Genomic DNA, 16,530 nt, shown 5'->3' on the forward strand with positions numbered 1-16,530 from the left:
GGGCCTGTTGCCAGATTGCTTGACTAGGACAGGAATTAATTTTTACTCTAAGCAGGGAACCTCTATCATTCTTATTGCCTCTTTAGAGGTATATGGTCTCTATAGAGATAGGCTGCTCCTTCAGCCTCTCTGCTCTTAATAAGCTGCAAGCCAAGTTAGCAGGGCACTCATCAAGCAATTTTCTCCTTACTAGTTTCTCTAATGTCTGCTTGATCAGAAGACAAAAACTAGCTGGAGAATGAAAGAAATGTCAGGGTATTTTCTTTTAAACCCACCTAGCCCAAACAAAGCATGAAGCATCACTGAGTCATTTTAAATAATGTCCAAGGTTTTTTTTTATTTCCCTGTATTCACCTTTTACTGGTGGCCCTGAACAGTATCCAAATCTAAAAGACTTTCCAAGCAAGCACGAGTCCCACTGGTTCCAGAGTGTTAACTAAGAGTAAGGAAGGCCTAGGATTACACCAGGATTAGACAAAAGACAGCATTTGCCTATAATAAGTTAATTCCTACATTTAGGTGTAGATAGCAGAAATTCAGAAACTGGAAATCAAGAATAAAAATATATCACTGGTAGAGAACAATGATGTTCAGCCCCAGGTGGCTGCCTTTTCCATCACTAAAGCAAAATGTTTACTATGCAGCACTGCTTGGTAGGAAGGGACCTTCTTACAGAGGTGCCAACATTACCACAAGTGCCAAATCAAACTGGATTTTCTTACCATCACAGGTGAAATCCTGGACATCTACATCTTGGATTGGAATATCCTTTAGGAAAAAGGGTTTCAAGCAGCGTGGATTTCCACTGACAATTCTCTTCTTCCTCAGCCACTTCCCCAGCCAGGCCAAATGGCAGTTACAATTAAACGAGTTTGCCAGCAAATTACTGAAAGGGAACAAAACATGATTCCATTACACATGAACATACAGAAATACTGAAATAACTACAGGAAGATGAGGGGCTCCAAGTCCAGGCTCTTTCTTGTGTTCTGTTCATGTGAGCTCCCTCCTCCATCCTGCAGATCAGAGAAGCTCTGTGCAGGTTTTATATTAGGGCTGGGATTGCAATTAAAATATATATATAGATATATATAAAAACCAAATAAAACAAAAGTGTTTAAAATTATTATTTAAACATATTTACATCACTACCAAGGCTGGATTTATTGTGGAATTCAACCCAAGCTACAGCTCACACCCAAGTCTAAACTCACCTCACAAACTGCACCCATGTGTGCATGATCTTCAACATGATCATGTACCTGCCCCAGCACTCTCACACCCTCCCTTTGCCTCTGTCCCAGCCCATACAAACCAGAGCCAGGGGGCAGCCACTGGAAAGCTGAATTTGGGCTTCCTACTGAACCAGCAAACCAGCAAGGACAGTCCTATGTATGTACATACACACATATATACAGCAACACTGTCATCTTAGGCCACTTATGAAGTTTCCTCAGGACTGGATATCTGTAGTGAAAAGCATCTGCCCTGCTGCCTTGTGAACTTTGTGGGGTCTGCTTCAAATCTTGCTCCAGCTCCTGGAATATCTTCCATCCAGAGCTGCAGCCTGCAGCCCCCAGAGCAATCACCTGACACCTCCACCAGAGGGATGGAGCCTTAACACAGCCTGGTTTAGCAGCTCTTTCCTAACTCGACTTCAGATGAAGGAAAGAGGCTGAGATCCCTGGTAAAAAGGGAGAGCTGACTATGCTATGTACAGAGACAGCCTCGGTCTGAGGTTGCCTCATGGAAGAAGAATGAGCTCTCAGGGCCTGTGTATGGAAAATGAAGTAACTACACTAATATTGATGGCATTTTCACATCCTAGAAGTTAATATTTTGGCAGCACAGAAAGAAAGATGATAATGAAATTTCTTTAAATCATAGTGTATCTTTTAAGACAAGAAATTTGAAGGCAAGAAACAGGCACTTCAAGTGCAGGTGTAGTAGCTGAAGTAGCTTGTAAGTCATCTTTGCAAGATGCTTTCACAAACCTTAACATGCAGTCAAAATCACACCAGAACTTCAGCCTAACAATTCCTTCAGGAAACAATAGTACTGAAGACAAAAACATGTGGCACAATTGAGGTGGGGCAGTTAGAAAGAAAACCCAAAGCAACTCCTAAATTCTCTAGGTTCTAGGCCAACATCACAACCACAATATCACTCACAGCACTGCAGCACTTCAATCCCTGCTCTGCCCTGGAGCTCTGGGGTTAATCCCATGTGGATCTAACACAGGCTTATGGACATTGTAGAAAAAGAACTGGGGGAGGCAGAAATCTCAGCATAATGTTATAAAAATACTTCACCTGTTTCACACTAAGATTCAAATGCTGCAGAAAGGTGAGAAAACCAACAGGTTACACAAGAGCTTTCAGGCAGAAGGTGCAAAAAAGCACTGAAAGCAATACTCTAATTCTAGCTGCTTTCCTTTTGAATTGTTTTCCACTTTCTTCAATCCATAATGGGACCACATGCAGGATGCTTTGTGTATTTTCCACACTGATACACTTTGGCATGAGCAGAGTGTCTAAACCAAATGTCTGAGACGCCGATGCTGAGTGTGCCAGTGCTTCAAAGGCCATTTGTTCCACTGATGGAAGAGAGTGAGATATTCACAGAACTACTTGCATGACACAAATCCTCAGAATTTAATAACCTACAATTGGAAACAAACAGCAGGTGTGTATAATCTGGTTTCTGGAGAACCAGCAGCTCTGAGAGTAAAGGACATTTTGCACATTTAGAGAGTATCTTACCAAGAGATATCAAAGACTTTCACAAACATTCAATCTACAAAATGCTTTATATAAAATAATAGTAATTATCCCTGTCTAGAGAGGAGAGATTGTTTTGACTTAATGTGCTATTGCTCACTAGCTGAGCAGCAGAAACTATCCACAAAACCTCCTTTTCCTCTTGGCAAATACAGGTTAACATATGATGTAACATGTTTGGAATCTTCAGTTTAGGAATTAGATTATGCTTTTTCTCAGGAAGTAAGAAAGAAATAGATTGTTACAGATAAAATTAACAAATTAAAAAATGTCCCATTTAGAAATTCAAATCACTACAGGCAAAAAGGGGACAAATTTATCTTGTCAGCAATTCCACACGTCCTTCTGCCACTTTAGCAACATCTACATTTTATCCTTGTCCAGCTGCAGAGCAGGGATTTTTAGCTTTAATGCAGTATGAAGTTCACAAATGTCCCTACATACATGCTCTTTCCACGGCAAGACTGTGATGCAACTTTTGATAGAAATGTAAGATGAAGTCTCTCCTTAAAGTATCAGCTGGATAAAGAGATTTCCTACTTGACTTGAAATGGAATTGAAAGTCTGGAAAGGCTATTTATATGCAAAAGCTTTACTGAGGAAACTGACTATTCAAGTGGAGTTCTCAAATCAGAAACAGTAACGTTGGGCAGAAAAATTGATGTGAAAATTCATCATTAATAATCAGATATTACAAACAATAGTGATTTACCCACTCAGACAGAAATACAGCAATCAGACTAGCAGAGATTTTGTACTAACATTAAGTTCAGAAGTGTTTACTCAAGGACATAGACATATTTAAAAAATCAAGGGGAAACAGAAGTCTTGAGGAATGAAATATGCATATCCTACTACAAGTGCCTCTTCAAAATTGCAAAGAATATTAACTATTTAAATGGATTCTAGTGACCTGTTAGAAAAACATGCTGGAACACCTCTGGATGTTTTTGAAATTAGGTTGAAAATATATTCTGGAATTTGGGTTAAGTTTATACAAGAATAGTTGTATGTCATTCTGGCATTAGCTTCATGCAGTTATTTTAGTAATAATCCATGTAAAAGCAGTTCTGCTTGCAAATATCTTCCCTTCACTGTGTAAGGACTAAAAGACATGACTGAATTCTCTGTGTGAAGAAGTGCAAGTGCACTTCAAACTAAGATGCTACAGTGCCTGGTTTGACCAATAACAAAATAAAAATTGCTCTTTTTTCCCATAAAATAGGTCTTCTTCCTCCATTGAAAATCATTAGATAGGGTATTATTTTCAGAGTTGTCCATGTTTTCAGAATATCAACGAGACTGACTCACAAAGAGTAAGAGCAAAAGGAGCAATGTTCTTTAGTGCTGTAAATATGCCAATATAAAAATGGAAATGGAACTCTGCATGAATTTTTGCCTCCCATTGATAGATGCAAAAGTAAGGCATTCCAATTCCCAAACAGCTCCCAAAGTGTGGGCTGAACAGGGAAAGCAGTCACACCAGCTAACTTCACTGGTGGTGTCATCCAATAAATCCACATACAATGGAGCACTGCCGGGAAATGAACAAAGCTGAATTCTGTATTTATATGTCAAAAATCACCATGGCCTCAATCCAAGGTCTAAAGAAGTCAAAACCACACCTTTTCTGTCTGTAGATCAAACACAGAATGAAAATGTGTCAAAGAACAAACTTTTCCACCAAGACACAGTGAGGAACCAGCAGGATTATAAATCAGTGCCAAAGCAATGCATTCCAATTAGCAGCAGCTTTAATTGCTCTCTCTAGAAAGTGCAACAGTCTTTTCCCACAGATGAGGAAAGAAAATGGGCTATTTTCTAACAAAATGTGAGAAAGACAATTCTGTGAAAGCAAGGTAGGGGTTTCACAGACTGATTCAGAGAATCCCTGTACAGTGGGAGCCACAGAGGGAAGCACAGGGACAGCTGAGAGGAGCAGGCAGGCACTGCCTGCAGCACAATGACAACAAGCTTTCAGCAAGTGCCACTTGCTTTGACCAGTCAATAAAAATAATCTGCTCGTGTTTCTCTCTATGTCCATCAAATTCAAGGAGACTCTTGGGACTACACAATGTAAAAGGAAAGAAACTTCTGTGTTCCTTATGCTGCATGGAGTAAATGCCAAAATGAGAACTGATTTGCTGGAGAAAAGTTGCCACAGCAAAGGAAGAAGTGTGAGCAACAAAACAGCCGAGGTTGAACACTTCTTTCTTTGCCCAAGCATGAGGGAGAATATTTTCCAATCCTGAAATGCAATCGAGAGTTTATTTTGACATTTTGACTGGACAATATTTTCATGACAGACAACATCAGGGTCCCCTCTCACAGCTGGAAACAGAAGGCAGACTTTCTTTCCATATTTATCAGTCTGTACTTTATTAAAATGGACACACCAAAAAAGCATTTAAAAGTATTTAAGAAGAATTGAAAATATTTCAAAGAATGACTGAGAAGTGCAAGAGAATTATAATAAAGCTTAGGTTGGGATTTTCAAATTCACATTCCACACTTGACTATTTGGTCTTCTTCAGATGCTCTGAAAATCTAAGAATTATCTAGTAGACTTCTGATGTTTAACTAATTTACCTGAAATCCAGAAAGCTGTTCTTACAAAATCAGACTCTACAGACACTAAAGCAGCTTCAGGGAGCTGAGTGTGTGATAAGCTACACCCTTTGAATCTGCAGAAATTGTTTTACGTGACCTTCCCCTACATATTGCACTGGGCTATGACACTGCAAAATACAGTCACCCTGCCTGAGGCTGGCAACCTCCAAGTGTTTTAAGCCACTCCAGCTGAAACTATTACTTTTTTTTTTTTTAAATCACACCTTGTATCCTCCAAACCTGTGTTTTCAGTAGGATGGAGTTTTCTCTCCCTACACAAGGTTTTCCATATAAACTGAAACATTGTCTTTTTCTAAAGGAAAGCACAGAAGAACAGCACCTTGACATGTTCATGCATAAAAAGATAACTTACATTGTAGACAAAGAGACCAGTGTGCTGAAGGCTCCAGGGGTGATGGTGCTGATGTGATTGTCATACAGAGAAAGGAGCCTCACTGAGCTCAGGCCAGCAAAGGTGTCGTTGTTTATACAACTGATGGAGTTGCTCCTCAGCATCCTACAAGGATTAAAACAGGGAATTAGGAATGACTGGGAGGGGGTAGAATTTCAGGATGAGAAGTGCTTTACCAAGGGCATCAAGAGATGCTTTGGAAAACATTCTGGTTTTATTGATTCCTGAAGAAGAATGCAGGCAGAGAAGGGTTAGATTCATGTAAACATGGTCTCATGAATTTAAAATGCATCTCTTCCACTCAACATTAGAGGCTGATGGCAGATGCACTTCTGAAAGCAATATGCAAATAAAATTATTACTAGTGACAAACTTGAAATAAAAACTAAAGGGTCAGTTTAATAAATATCTGAGAGTAAGCTGAGATGGATTTCAGAGATCAATTGAGAAAGACTGTCAGAAGTGTGTGACAGTAACAGTACTGGCTGCATTACTTCTGCTTGTGTCCTGGATGTTTTTTGTAATCCACACTGCAAAAGTATGGAAGGAAACAGTATCCTCATCAAAAATCAAGGAATATCTTAGGAAAGATTTCCAGACCTGGCACAGGCTCTGGAATGTCATTATCATCATTATTATGAAGACAAAACCCAGTAATCATTCTATAAAATGGTCTTTGCTTGGCATTTGTACCAGATGAATCAGTGCTGTGTTTTGAAAGATACATCTCTCTGAGTTGTTATGGTAACAATGAACTCGACAATAAAGACCAATTAATCTGAAAGACTGGAGTATCTTGTTTCACTCCATAGCAAAAAAGGCTCATGTGTATTTGTTACACTGCATGCTAATCAATATCTGGGTCTGTAAACATCACTGCATTGTTGTGATATTCCTACTTAGGTGAAAAATTATTCAGTAATTAAAGCACACTACCAAAGATCCACAAAATGCATGTGGCTCATGCTGTGGTTGCAATGAATTGATCCTCCAAAGTGAGGAGGGTTAACTCCTGGGTATCAAATCCAAGCAGTGAACAGGGGAAATTCAGACCCCCTTAGGAGTTTGAATTTAAATCTCAGATTGGTATCTGCCAGCTGGGCATTGACATTCTACATCGATAGCTACCTGAAAATCACTAGAGAGAGTTTGGGTATGGCTGGGAAAACATTCCCAGTGTCATCACAGACAATCCATGTTTGAGGCTGAACGCTGTGCTGCTTTTGCATCACTGGCCTCTGTGCAGTTACCACGGTCTCTGTAATTTTGGGATTGCAGCTGGGGTGAAACTGTGCCAGGAAAGACCCACAGGACACAGAGACAGATCTCTGCCAGGTCAAGAGCACAAGCTCTAAAATGACCAGGTAGTGAATGAGAGAATAAGGCCCTTAGTGGCTCAGCAGCAGTAGGAAACATTTCTCTGCCTTGTATGGATGTATCAGGCAGAACTGCAAGATGGGATAGATGAATTTGAATGTCAATATATTCTGCACAGTGATTTATTACATTGCAGGAACATACAGTCTTTTAAAAGCTGGACCATGACCCTGACAAATGCATCCCCTTTGCAAAGATTACTATTTTAATGCTGAAAGAAAGTCAATTAATGGATGGCAATATACGTCCCTCAAGTCAAACCCTTTGGTTTCATATCATGGCTCACCACGCACTGTGTGCCCTTCCTGAAAGAAAACTTAGACTCCCAAATCCTCATATCATGCTGTGTATATTTAGACTGCTTTATCAGCTGGGGGAAATGTAGGTCAGGTCAGCAGGATAGTTTGAATGTTAAGCATCTTTTTATTAAAAAATGCTGAATTTTGTTTAGGAGTACTGCCACAGGCTGCTTTACAGTATAAAAATTAATTTAATATCTATGGGCAGTATTTTCAAATCCCTTAGTAAAGTGCATACATTAAATTAAAGAACAGATGGCTGCAACCACAAAAAAATTTAATGGAACAGCAAAAGTTCCATATTTGTCATTACAGAACAAAGTCCTTGAAATGAAAGTTGAATTTCTTTTTACACTTGAGTAAGGACTGAACTGATTGTATCATGATACCTTGCAACATAAGTAGTTTTTTTTGCTAATGAATAAATTGTAGATTTTAATTGTATTTTGATTCTTAGAGCCTATTTCTTGACAACCCCACCTTGTCAAGTGCTTTCTTTCTACAGCACAGCTCCAATTTGGATGGAGGAACAGTGGGAGGATGGACAAAGAGACAGCAAACATATTTCTACACGTCTTGTTTCCACAGGAAATAACAAAATCATAAAAGCATTAAATGATTGGAAGTGCACAAATTTGACACGTGACAGGTTCCCCATCATGTTAGTCCTGTGAAAATCTCTCAATTTTACAGAAATAGCACATAAATCTCAAACCTGCCCAGGACTAGAGATACACTGGAACCCTCATGAGTGCTCTACGAGGCCCAGCAGTAGCACTGGCTGTCCAATAACAGATATTTCAGCAGTGAAATAGCTTCAGGCTGAAGCTGAGCACCCCATCCTGCTCAGAGAGGAACAAAGGCAGGGCTTTGCACTTACAGGGTCTTCAGCCCCGTGAGGCCCCTGAACATCCGTCCGTGCACGGATTCCAGCTGGTTCTCTGTCAGGATCAGCTCCTGCACTCCTGCAGCTCCGTCGAACGCGCCTTCTCGGATCTCCTTGATCTTATTGTTGCTTAGATTTCTGGAAGGACACAACCAGTCTCAGTAAGAAAATCAGTAGTGTTTTACTCCAAAAATCACACTGGAGGAAGGAGGATAAGAAGAATATGTTCTTTTCAGTGGTTATCTAGAGAGACATTCAGCAAGGACAGCATCCAGAAATTCAAAGGTATTCCTACTGCTCTTACAAATAGTTCCCTTGCACTCATCAAAGCCACAATTACTTCAGCTGTATCAAGATAAATGAAATTAATGCAATTACCAGCTTTTAACACCTCATACAGTTCTTTCTTATCTATGTCTCAGGAAACAATAAGTGGAAGTTTCCAGCATCTGATTCATGCCCATGAAGTTATGGACAATGCTTGGGTCTGGGTGCAAGAGTCAGTTAATGTTACTGCCATTGAAATGGTGTCACAAATTGAAATATGGACCACTTTTATTCACTGTACCATGTATCTGATACCAACTTCAGTACATGCACTCCAATAAAAAAACACCACTCAAAAGGAAACAAGTATCTCTTGTCAATTCACAGCCACTCCAATACACAGCATTATTTTCTAAATATTTACTCTGCCTGTACAGTCTCAAGATGTTTGCTTATAGATCAATATTAGAAAACTTAGATCTACAAAGTCAAATGAAGTTCTCCTGAAATGCAAAATTAATCTTTTGAATATTTCATATTTGTGAAAACCCCAGTGAACAGACAATTTCTGAAGGATAAAAGTGCCATCAAAGATGCATAAAAATAAATGACATTTAATTATTTAAAACATTTATATAGAAGGCCTTAAGCACATTAAAACTTTGAGCCTGACTCCTTCAAGTATTTCCCATGGTGTCCTGTATAGATTATGATGAATAATTCTATTTGTTGAGGTTTATGACAGGAAATATTGTTCTTTGTTTTACTATCTACAACAAAAAGGAGAAAGTACAAGATACGTTCTCGCTCCCAAGAAGATGCTAAATTCCAACACCATTACTCATGCAGAATAGCACATTAGTCCAGAAATGATCCCAGTACAGACACAGCATGAGTAATAGCTTCAAAATCCAATTCCAGGTGATATAAAACAAGTGACAAGGTATCAGATTAGCACCTGGGCTACTCTGCTCAGAAGAGCTGGCAATCTTACTGGGATAAAAGTTGACAGAAGACATGGAAAGAGGACAGCTTGGCCTCAGATAGAAATAATGTGGGTCTTGCTCTTTTCAGAAGTCATCACTTAATAAAGTAAAATAAAAAAAAAAGAGCCTTGGAAATATGTTTCATGTGGGAAACTGGAGTACACTGGTTTATGTCTGCTGAACAACTGTCAGAGAGTGGGCCCTACAGCATGTGGCCCATCACCTCTTGTGCTTTCTTGTGATCAGAAAGAATAGGAGCACGCCAGCAATCAGCCAAAAATAACATAAAAACATATAGAAATACTTACACGCAGATTTCTCTTTCCAGAAGTTTAGTGCTTTGTGCTAACGCTCACATGAAGAGTTTATGTTCAGTGTCAAAGCAAGTCAAGGGAGGATATTCTGACATATGCTTTTAATTTTGGGGCTCAGCTATTTCTCTAGTGGAAATGTTTATAGCTCAGCATCTCTTCTGAATGCTGGCATAAATAAATACTTCCAAAGATGCCCCTCTGGTAAAGATCATGCCATGATGAACATTTGCCCAGAAAATAATTAAGTAGGTGTTTGTGGTGGGAAGGGAGGTGAGTTACTATAATAGACAAAGACTTCACAGATTGCAAACTGACCTACATTTGTAGTTATAAAGTTTTATTAGTTACTTTTTACCATATAAAAGATATTTAAGTACATGTATTAAAACATGGGGGCAATTTTAACTGTCTAGTAGATACTGAAGGTAAAAAAGAGCAAATATTGGAGACAAAAGTTGGCCATGATCTGCAAAGGACTTGGCACCTTTATACAGTGCAAATATCTGAATTTTAATTGCTGCCGAAGGACTTCAGCAGATAGACAACTCTGCTCATTTGAGTTAATAATGCCTGATCTTTTCAGCAACACAAAATTATCCATAAATATGCCAGCAGTCTCAGAAGAAGCCAATTATAAATACCTTTCCCATGCAAAGATCTGAAAATCCAAGATTATGTTTAAATCAAAGTTGCAAGGTAGAGAAAAGAGAAGCTCTGCAACAACAAATAGGTAAAGATGTTACAGCCCTGCATTCCTGCCTGGAGTATTGTCAAAGCACATGTTCTGCCAACCTGGATTTTGTTATTTGTCTTCCTGAATCAGAGTTTCACATATCAGAATGCAACAAAAAAAAGTAGTAGGTGACAATATTCAGTCACAAAAAAAGTTTCCTCCTTAAGTCTGAACAGCTAGAATAATAAATATAAGAAAATACATACTTTTCAGTCTAGAGTTACCAGAAAAGAAATATCAGCTGGTATAAACCTTAAAAAATGAAAGCACTGTAACCTTTTGCCTGGTCTGCAACTCAGAGACTTCTAACATCCTTCCCAGCATTAAAGATTCTTTTGTATGTGATCATCACACTTGACAAGGAAATTTTTATCAGAAAAAACCTACTGACAGTTTACAGCAAACTGCCACTACAGAGAAGCCTCATCCTCTTGCATTACTGAGTTTGTACCAGGAGCTCTTCTTGAAATACTGGAAGACAGTGGAAAAGAAAAGGAGTTTTGAGATTCCTGTGCCCTCTGGCAGGACCCAAATGGGAGCCAGCCTGACCTCAGCCTGGTACTCCTGAAGGCCTATTCCATGAGGACTTCCTGGTGATAACATTTAATCCTATTTCCAGAGTTTTATTTTGGGCAAGAGGTCAAAATAAATTTTCAGAAAGCCTGGGTGTGCTTTATGGGGGTGCTGTGAATAGGAAATGAAGAGCTCAAGAAGCTATCAAGGTGACATTGTTCACACAGCTCACTCCTCAGTCGCATTTTATTTACTTTATGGCTGAAGTTTATAATAATATTATTTCTGTTGATCTCATAAATTCAACACAGAGCAAGTTGGAATCTATTCAGACTTAACAGAAGCATTCACCCTGCTGTACCTGCTGGGTCAATGTCAGCATTCCAGCTCCCCACTGCTGAGTTACTGATACACCTTCCCATCTGGAAACCCCCTGAGCCCAGCCAGCCACAAGGGATCTGCTTGATCTCACCTCCAACCCTGCAGTTTTATCATAAAAACAGCCTGTTCTGAGTGGGATTTCCCTGGAATATTTCTGTCTGTTGGAGATGTGTTTGGAATCTTTAAGCACATGTGAGAAGGAGAAGCCCAGTGCTGCTGCATTCCCCTGAGAGGGTTTTACAGCCTTTCCCAACAGCCTGGCTGGGTCTGATGGTGTGAGCTGTTTCCAGGAGCTGCACGCCACTGAAAATCTTAAATACTGCAGCCAGACAGTGAATTGCACCCAGTGACACCCCTACACTCATCCAGCAGAGCAGACTGATGGCCTCGCTGTAAAAAACACAATGAGCCCAAATGCCACCAAGCACAACACGATTTCCAGAAAATAAAGTCTGTTTCTGTGTAACAAGCGACAGATGACTGCAACCTCATTTGCCATGGCAAAATTCATGCTTAGGGGAAGGAACAACAGCTGTTTCCAAGGGCACAAACTACTTCTGCCTCCCCAAGAAACTCGATATTCTGGTTTTGAAACCGACTTCTGGTCTGCAAACTTTATCATGGTTCAATTTTATTTCACATGTAAAATGTTCAAATCCTGGTCTGACACTCCATACAGCTCAATCTAGCAGAAATACTTACAGCCAAATTAAGCCTCCAAAGGCAATTACATGCTGGAGGTGGATTGGCAATGCCAGCTATTGGCAAGACAGCCTGACATTTCTAATAATAAAGACCATATTATATGTTCACTTTGTAACTTTGGCAAGACTTAACTGAATGAACTGTTAGATGACCCTTTCAGGTTTTGAGGTAAATATTTTTTATTACTCTTGTTCTCAAGAGAAGAGGTCAGTCCCCCTTCTCCCCAGCAGTGCATGAAGTATGACAGTTCACCTTTCAATTTTGAATGTGAGCTCACTGCTGATTTTTTTCCCTGCAGAAGCAGCTGCTGGGGCCTCAGTGGGAATGGCCACTGATTTCCTGTGGGCACAGGGGAGTGGGCAAGCTCTAGAGATGGCATCTGGGGGCTGCAGCCTCTGCTGTGGGTCAGTATCCCATTTCAGCACGCGAGGGGTGTCCTTGTGCTCCCTCTGAGTCAGATACCTGGGGGTTTTGGACACTGAATCATGGCCAGGAGACCCCTCCAGGCTCCTACTACCACAGGAGTCCCCAGGCACTTGAAGGTTTTTTCTCTAATTAACACCCTGAGGTATTGCCAGGGAGTGGTGGGGTTCCCAGCGTTGCCTTGTGCTGAATTTGCTAGTTGCTGCAAGAAGAGAATTGCTCCTTTCCACAGAAGTCAAAACTTCACCCCTGTGAATGGGGATGTCTCCCCTCTCCCTACCATGAGACCTTGATGTGCTGAGTGAGAAGATCTCCCACTGGAAACATCACTCCCTGTGAAAGGCAGAAGCTTCCAGCTCCCCTGGCTGGAGGGCAGCAGGTCCTGGAGCCTTTCTATATCCTGGGGATAGGATACCTGCAGAAGTCCAAGTCCTGGAGCTGCTCCTGCTCTTAAAGAGTCAGAAATGCAGCCCTGTATTTCTCCTGCACTTCAGGCAGATTCAAAGTGCTCTTTGCTAACCACTGCAAAATATCAGCAACACAGCCCTTGGAGCCTGAAATCAGTGGGATGGGACTTCAGCCTCCAGAGACTTCAGCTTTCCCTTCACACCTGCAAGATCAGGTGAGGCAATGTGGTAAGAACACAGTGAAATCAAAACAGAGATCATTGGAGAACCCAGTAAATTACTTCTGGACTGGATTAGACATGTCTAGAAGAGTCTACACCAATCTTTTTATTCTACTGTAAAAAGCATTAAACATAAAGATGATTAAAATTTAGGTTATGAAAACAGCATTATGTACATGGGATTTTGCAGCTGATTATTGAAGTTGATTATTTTTTTTAAAGCACATACAGATATGTTAACCTTTTAAAAACCAGCAGGGTAATCTTAGCAATTTAATTACTAAGTAAAATGTGGCATCACATTGCATTATGTATCTCTGACCTTTAAATTTCTGTATCAAGAATTCAATTTTGTTTTGCATTAAAATGTATTAAATCCTAGGCTGACACATGATACAGTAAGGTTCAGCTTAGGAGGACTATTTACAGACAAATTACACCACAACAGCTAATTACATATTAGAGGTGGGGTTGGTGCTACCACCTTTTGCGAAGGTGGTCTGACACTTCCCTTTTTTCCCCATCATTTTGTCTCTCTCTGGAATTCTGCTGGAGCTTTACCAGCCACAGCAGAACCACGGTTCTCTGAAACAAAGTTTCTTTCCAAAGTTCCTTAGCACGGATCTATCACTAGTCCCAAAGTAAGGTGAAAGACAACCAGAGGACAAGTATTCAGATATCCTTCAGGTAGACGTATTACAGATACTCAGGTTCATTTGGGGAAAAAAGCATATTTCAGAGGAAAAATAAAGAAAAAGTTTATATGATTTAGGCTAATGCCCTGCTACTGCAAAGCTCAGAGCTGTTTTCTTCAGCCTAGGAAGCAATTCAATTTCCAGACAGATTCCTCCACCTGCTGTTTGCCTTTAACACTTAAACAGACAAGGAATATATGATGAGACAGAGTCAATACTGTCAATCAAATAATACTTAGGTTTCCTATCACTTATACACACTAAAAAATGGGGATCTGACCAATGTTCTTCCTCTCTGATTTAAGAGGAGCAGCAATCCCATCTCTGGCATCCCCCTACATTCCCCTTCTCCACATGGTGGAGAGGGACCTTTCATTAGCAGGATTTGGCCTAGTAAAGGCCAAGTAAGAACTTGGATGGAAAGGGGTGTTTGTTTGTTTGTTTCTTCCTGGTAGCCCCTTCTTTTCACAAAATGGAAGAAACAGGAAAAGAAGTCTAATCTGGCTTTTTAAGGATCAGACCACTGAGTAAAGTTGTGGTTGAAATGTTGGTTTGCTCACATGAAAAAACACCATTTTCACAAAGCCCCTTTCCTTAAAATGGAGAAATTTCTTTAGACCATCAGGCAAAACAAAAGAAATTAGTTCATCTATAAAAAACTTCATAAAGAGCCTCTGCTTGGAGGCTGCCCCTAAAACCCAGCAAGAGACACTTTGTAGAGTGCAGCTTCTTTTTGCCATGAGTTTGACCTGCTCCTGCACACCTCTGATCTCAGCAGCTACCAAGGACAGATAAAGGAATCTTTTGTTTCACAGGAAACCCTCTTAAAAATATTCTCACAATGGTTTCATGCTGGATTTATGCCCAAAATACAGCCCCTGTTGAGGCATCCTTCCCTCTGAGTGATCGATGGGGACAGGAAGGACAGCACTGTGCTTCCCTACTGTAAATTTTAAATAAAGACAAATTATTCCAATTTTCAAAACATAAATCCTGAAGGTTTGATGAGGACAGATGCTTTCCAGTTTGTGTATACACTTATACAGCATGCATTTTTCATTCCTGTTTACTATCTACTTACACAGGGAACAGAGCACTTAACAATGTCAACAACATTTTCTGAGTGCAGTGTAGCTACAAATTATTGATCATTCATAAAACATGAGCCAAATGTTTGTGATTAGTTCCCCAAGTCTGATGGCCTGTACTTACACAAACACAGCCTCACCCCAAGCCTGCAGTGCTGCATCTGAAACTCTTGCAGAAATAAAAAGAATCCCACTACAGTTGCCTCCAAAGCCCCTGAGATCTCACATGAATTCAAATGGCCAGGAAGCTCCAGATGGCAGAAACCACGTGAAATGAATGCAGAACAAATTGCCTGGTTTGATTTGGTTCCCTGAATTAGTTTGATCCAGACAATGAAACCTTACTAAAAGCAAATAGTTAAATGAGACGTTAGCAATGGCTCTATAGGGCCAAAACTTTAAATAACTTCAGAAGAATTCATTTTGAAGACTATCAACAGGTACCTGACATATTAATCTCTTTCCAAAACACTGCACCTATTAAATACATACAATGCACTATGCCAGGACTCTGAGCAGAATTATACAGCAATATTTGAATGACTAATTGATATGTTTCCTAATTTATTCTCCTCTCTCAATAATGATCACCAGAAGCTGCTATTGTCCATATCTTGTAATATTATTTTCCTTTTACTATTTAAAACAACCACACCACAGCTGGAGCCACACAATACACTGGAGAGACAAAACCAAAATGCTAAATGTCATCATCCTCTCTAACAATAAGCATACATCAGAATAAACTCTGGGACAGAATTCCTGTCAGTCTGTATGAGTGAAAGACTAAGAATTGCAGCCTTAAAAACCCCCTGAAATGTCAGCCTAGGGATCTTCATCTGTCAGTGTGGTTTAACTGTGCCTGCTCATCCAACAGGGAACTCCTTCAGTGTTGTTAAACCACATTAAAAAAGTGATTTCTACTACTGCAGAACTAAACCATAAAAAACTCATCCCTTCCTCCTTCCTTCCAATCCAAGGCTGCATGTATTCTAACAAGCAACTCAGACTTACATTTTCCTGAGGTTGGGCAATTTCTTGAAGAGTCCAACAGCTTCCAAAACAGAAATATCGTTGTCATTCAGACGCCTGAGAGGAACAAAGAAAGAGATATTCAATAATAATAATTCACAGATGTCTGTAGCTATATCCCTGTGACATTCAGGGCTGTCACACAGAGAACCATGACCTTTGTTAAGCAAGGCACTCTTTGCCATCTCTCTGACTCCTACAAGTAAAAGAGTTTAGCTTTGAAGGAAATGGGACATAGAGCACTATCTATAGTAAAAGCTTAGGATGCCTTAAAGAGTGTAATGCCAAAGGACAGTGTCAGAGCCCCTTCATCTTCCAATACATGGGATAAGGAATTATTGACCTAATCTATTACACACAAACTCCTTTGCGTGACTGAACCTCTGTTGTGCATTCTGCTA

General features: G+C 40.0%; 1 protein-coding gene across 9 annotated transcripts in view; it reads right to left on the bottom strand.

Moving 5' to 3' along the window:
- The window catches only part of SLIT3 (slit guidance ligand 3), a 468,187-nt gene that overhangs the window by 92,616 nt on the left and 359,041 nt on the right, over positions 1–16,530 (bottom strand). For all 9 annotated transcript variants that reach the window (XM_086851329.1, XM_086851327.1, XM_086851328.1 and 6 more), the window contains 4 exons: positions 16,112–16,186; positions 8,359–8,502; positions 5,764–5,907; positions 723–886 (listed from right to left, as the gene is read on the bottom strand). In XM_086851329.1, the coding sequence (XP_086707455.1) occupies positions 723–886; positions 5,764–5,907; positions 8,359–8,502; positions 16,112–16,186 (527 nt within the window). The remainder of the gene's footprint in view (positions 1–722; positions 887–5,763; positions 5,908–8,358; positions 8,503–16,111; positions 16,187–16,530) is intronic.

This window comes from Cyanistes caeruleus, chromosome 15 (assembly GCF_971803275.1).
Source record: "Cyanistes caeruleus chromosome 15, bCyaCae1.hap1.1, whole genome shotgun sequence".
Lineage (NCBI taxonomy): Eukaryota > Metazoa > Chordata > Aves > Passeriformes > Paridae > Cyanistes > Cyanistes caeruleus.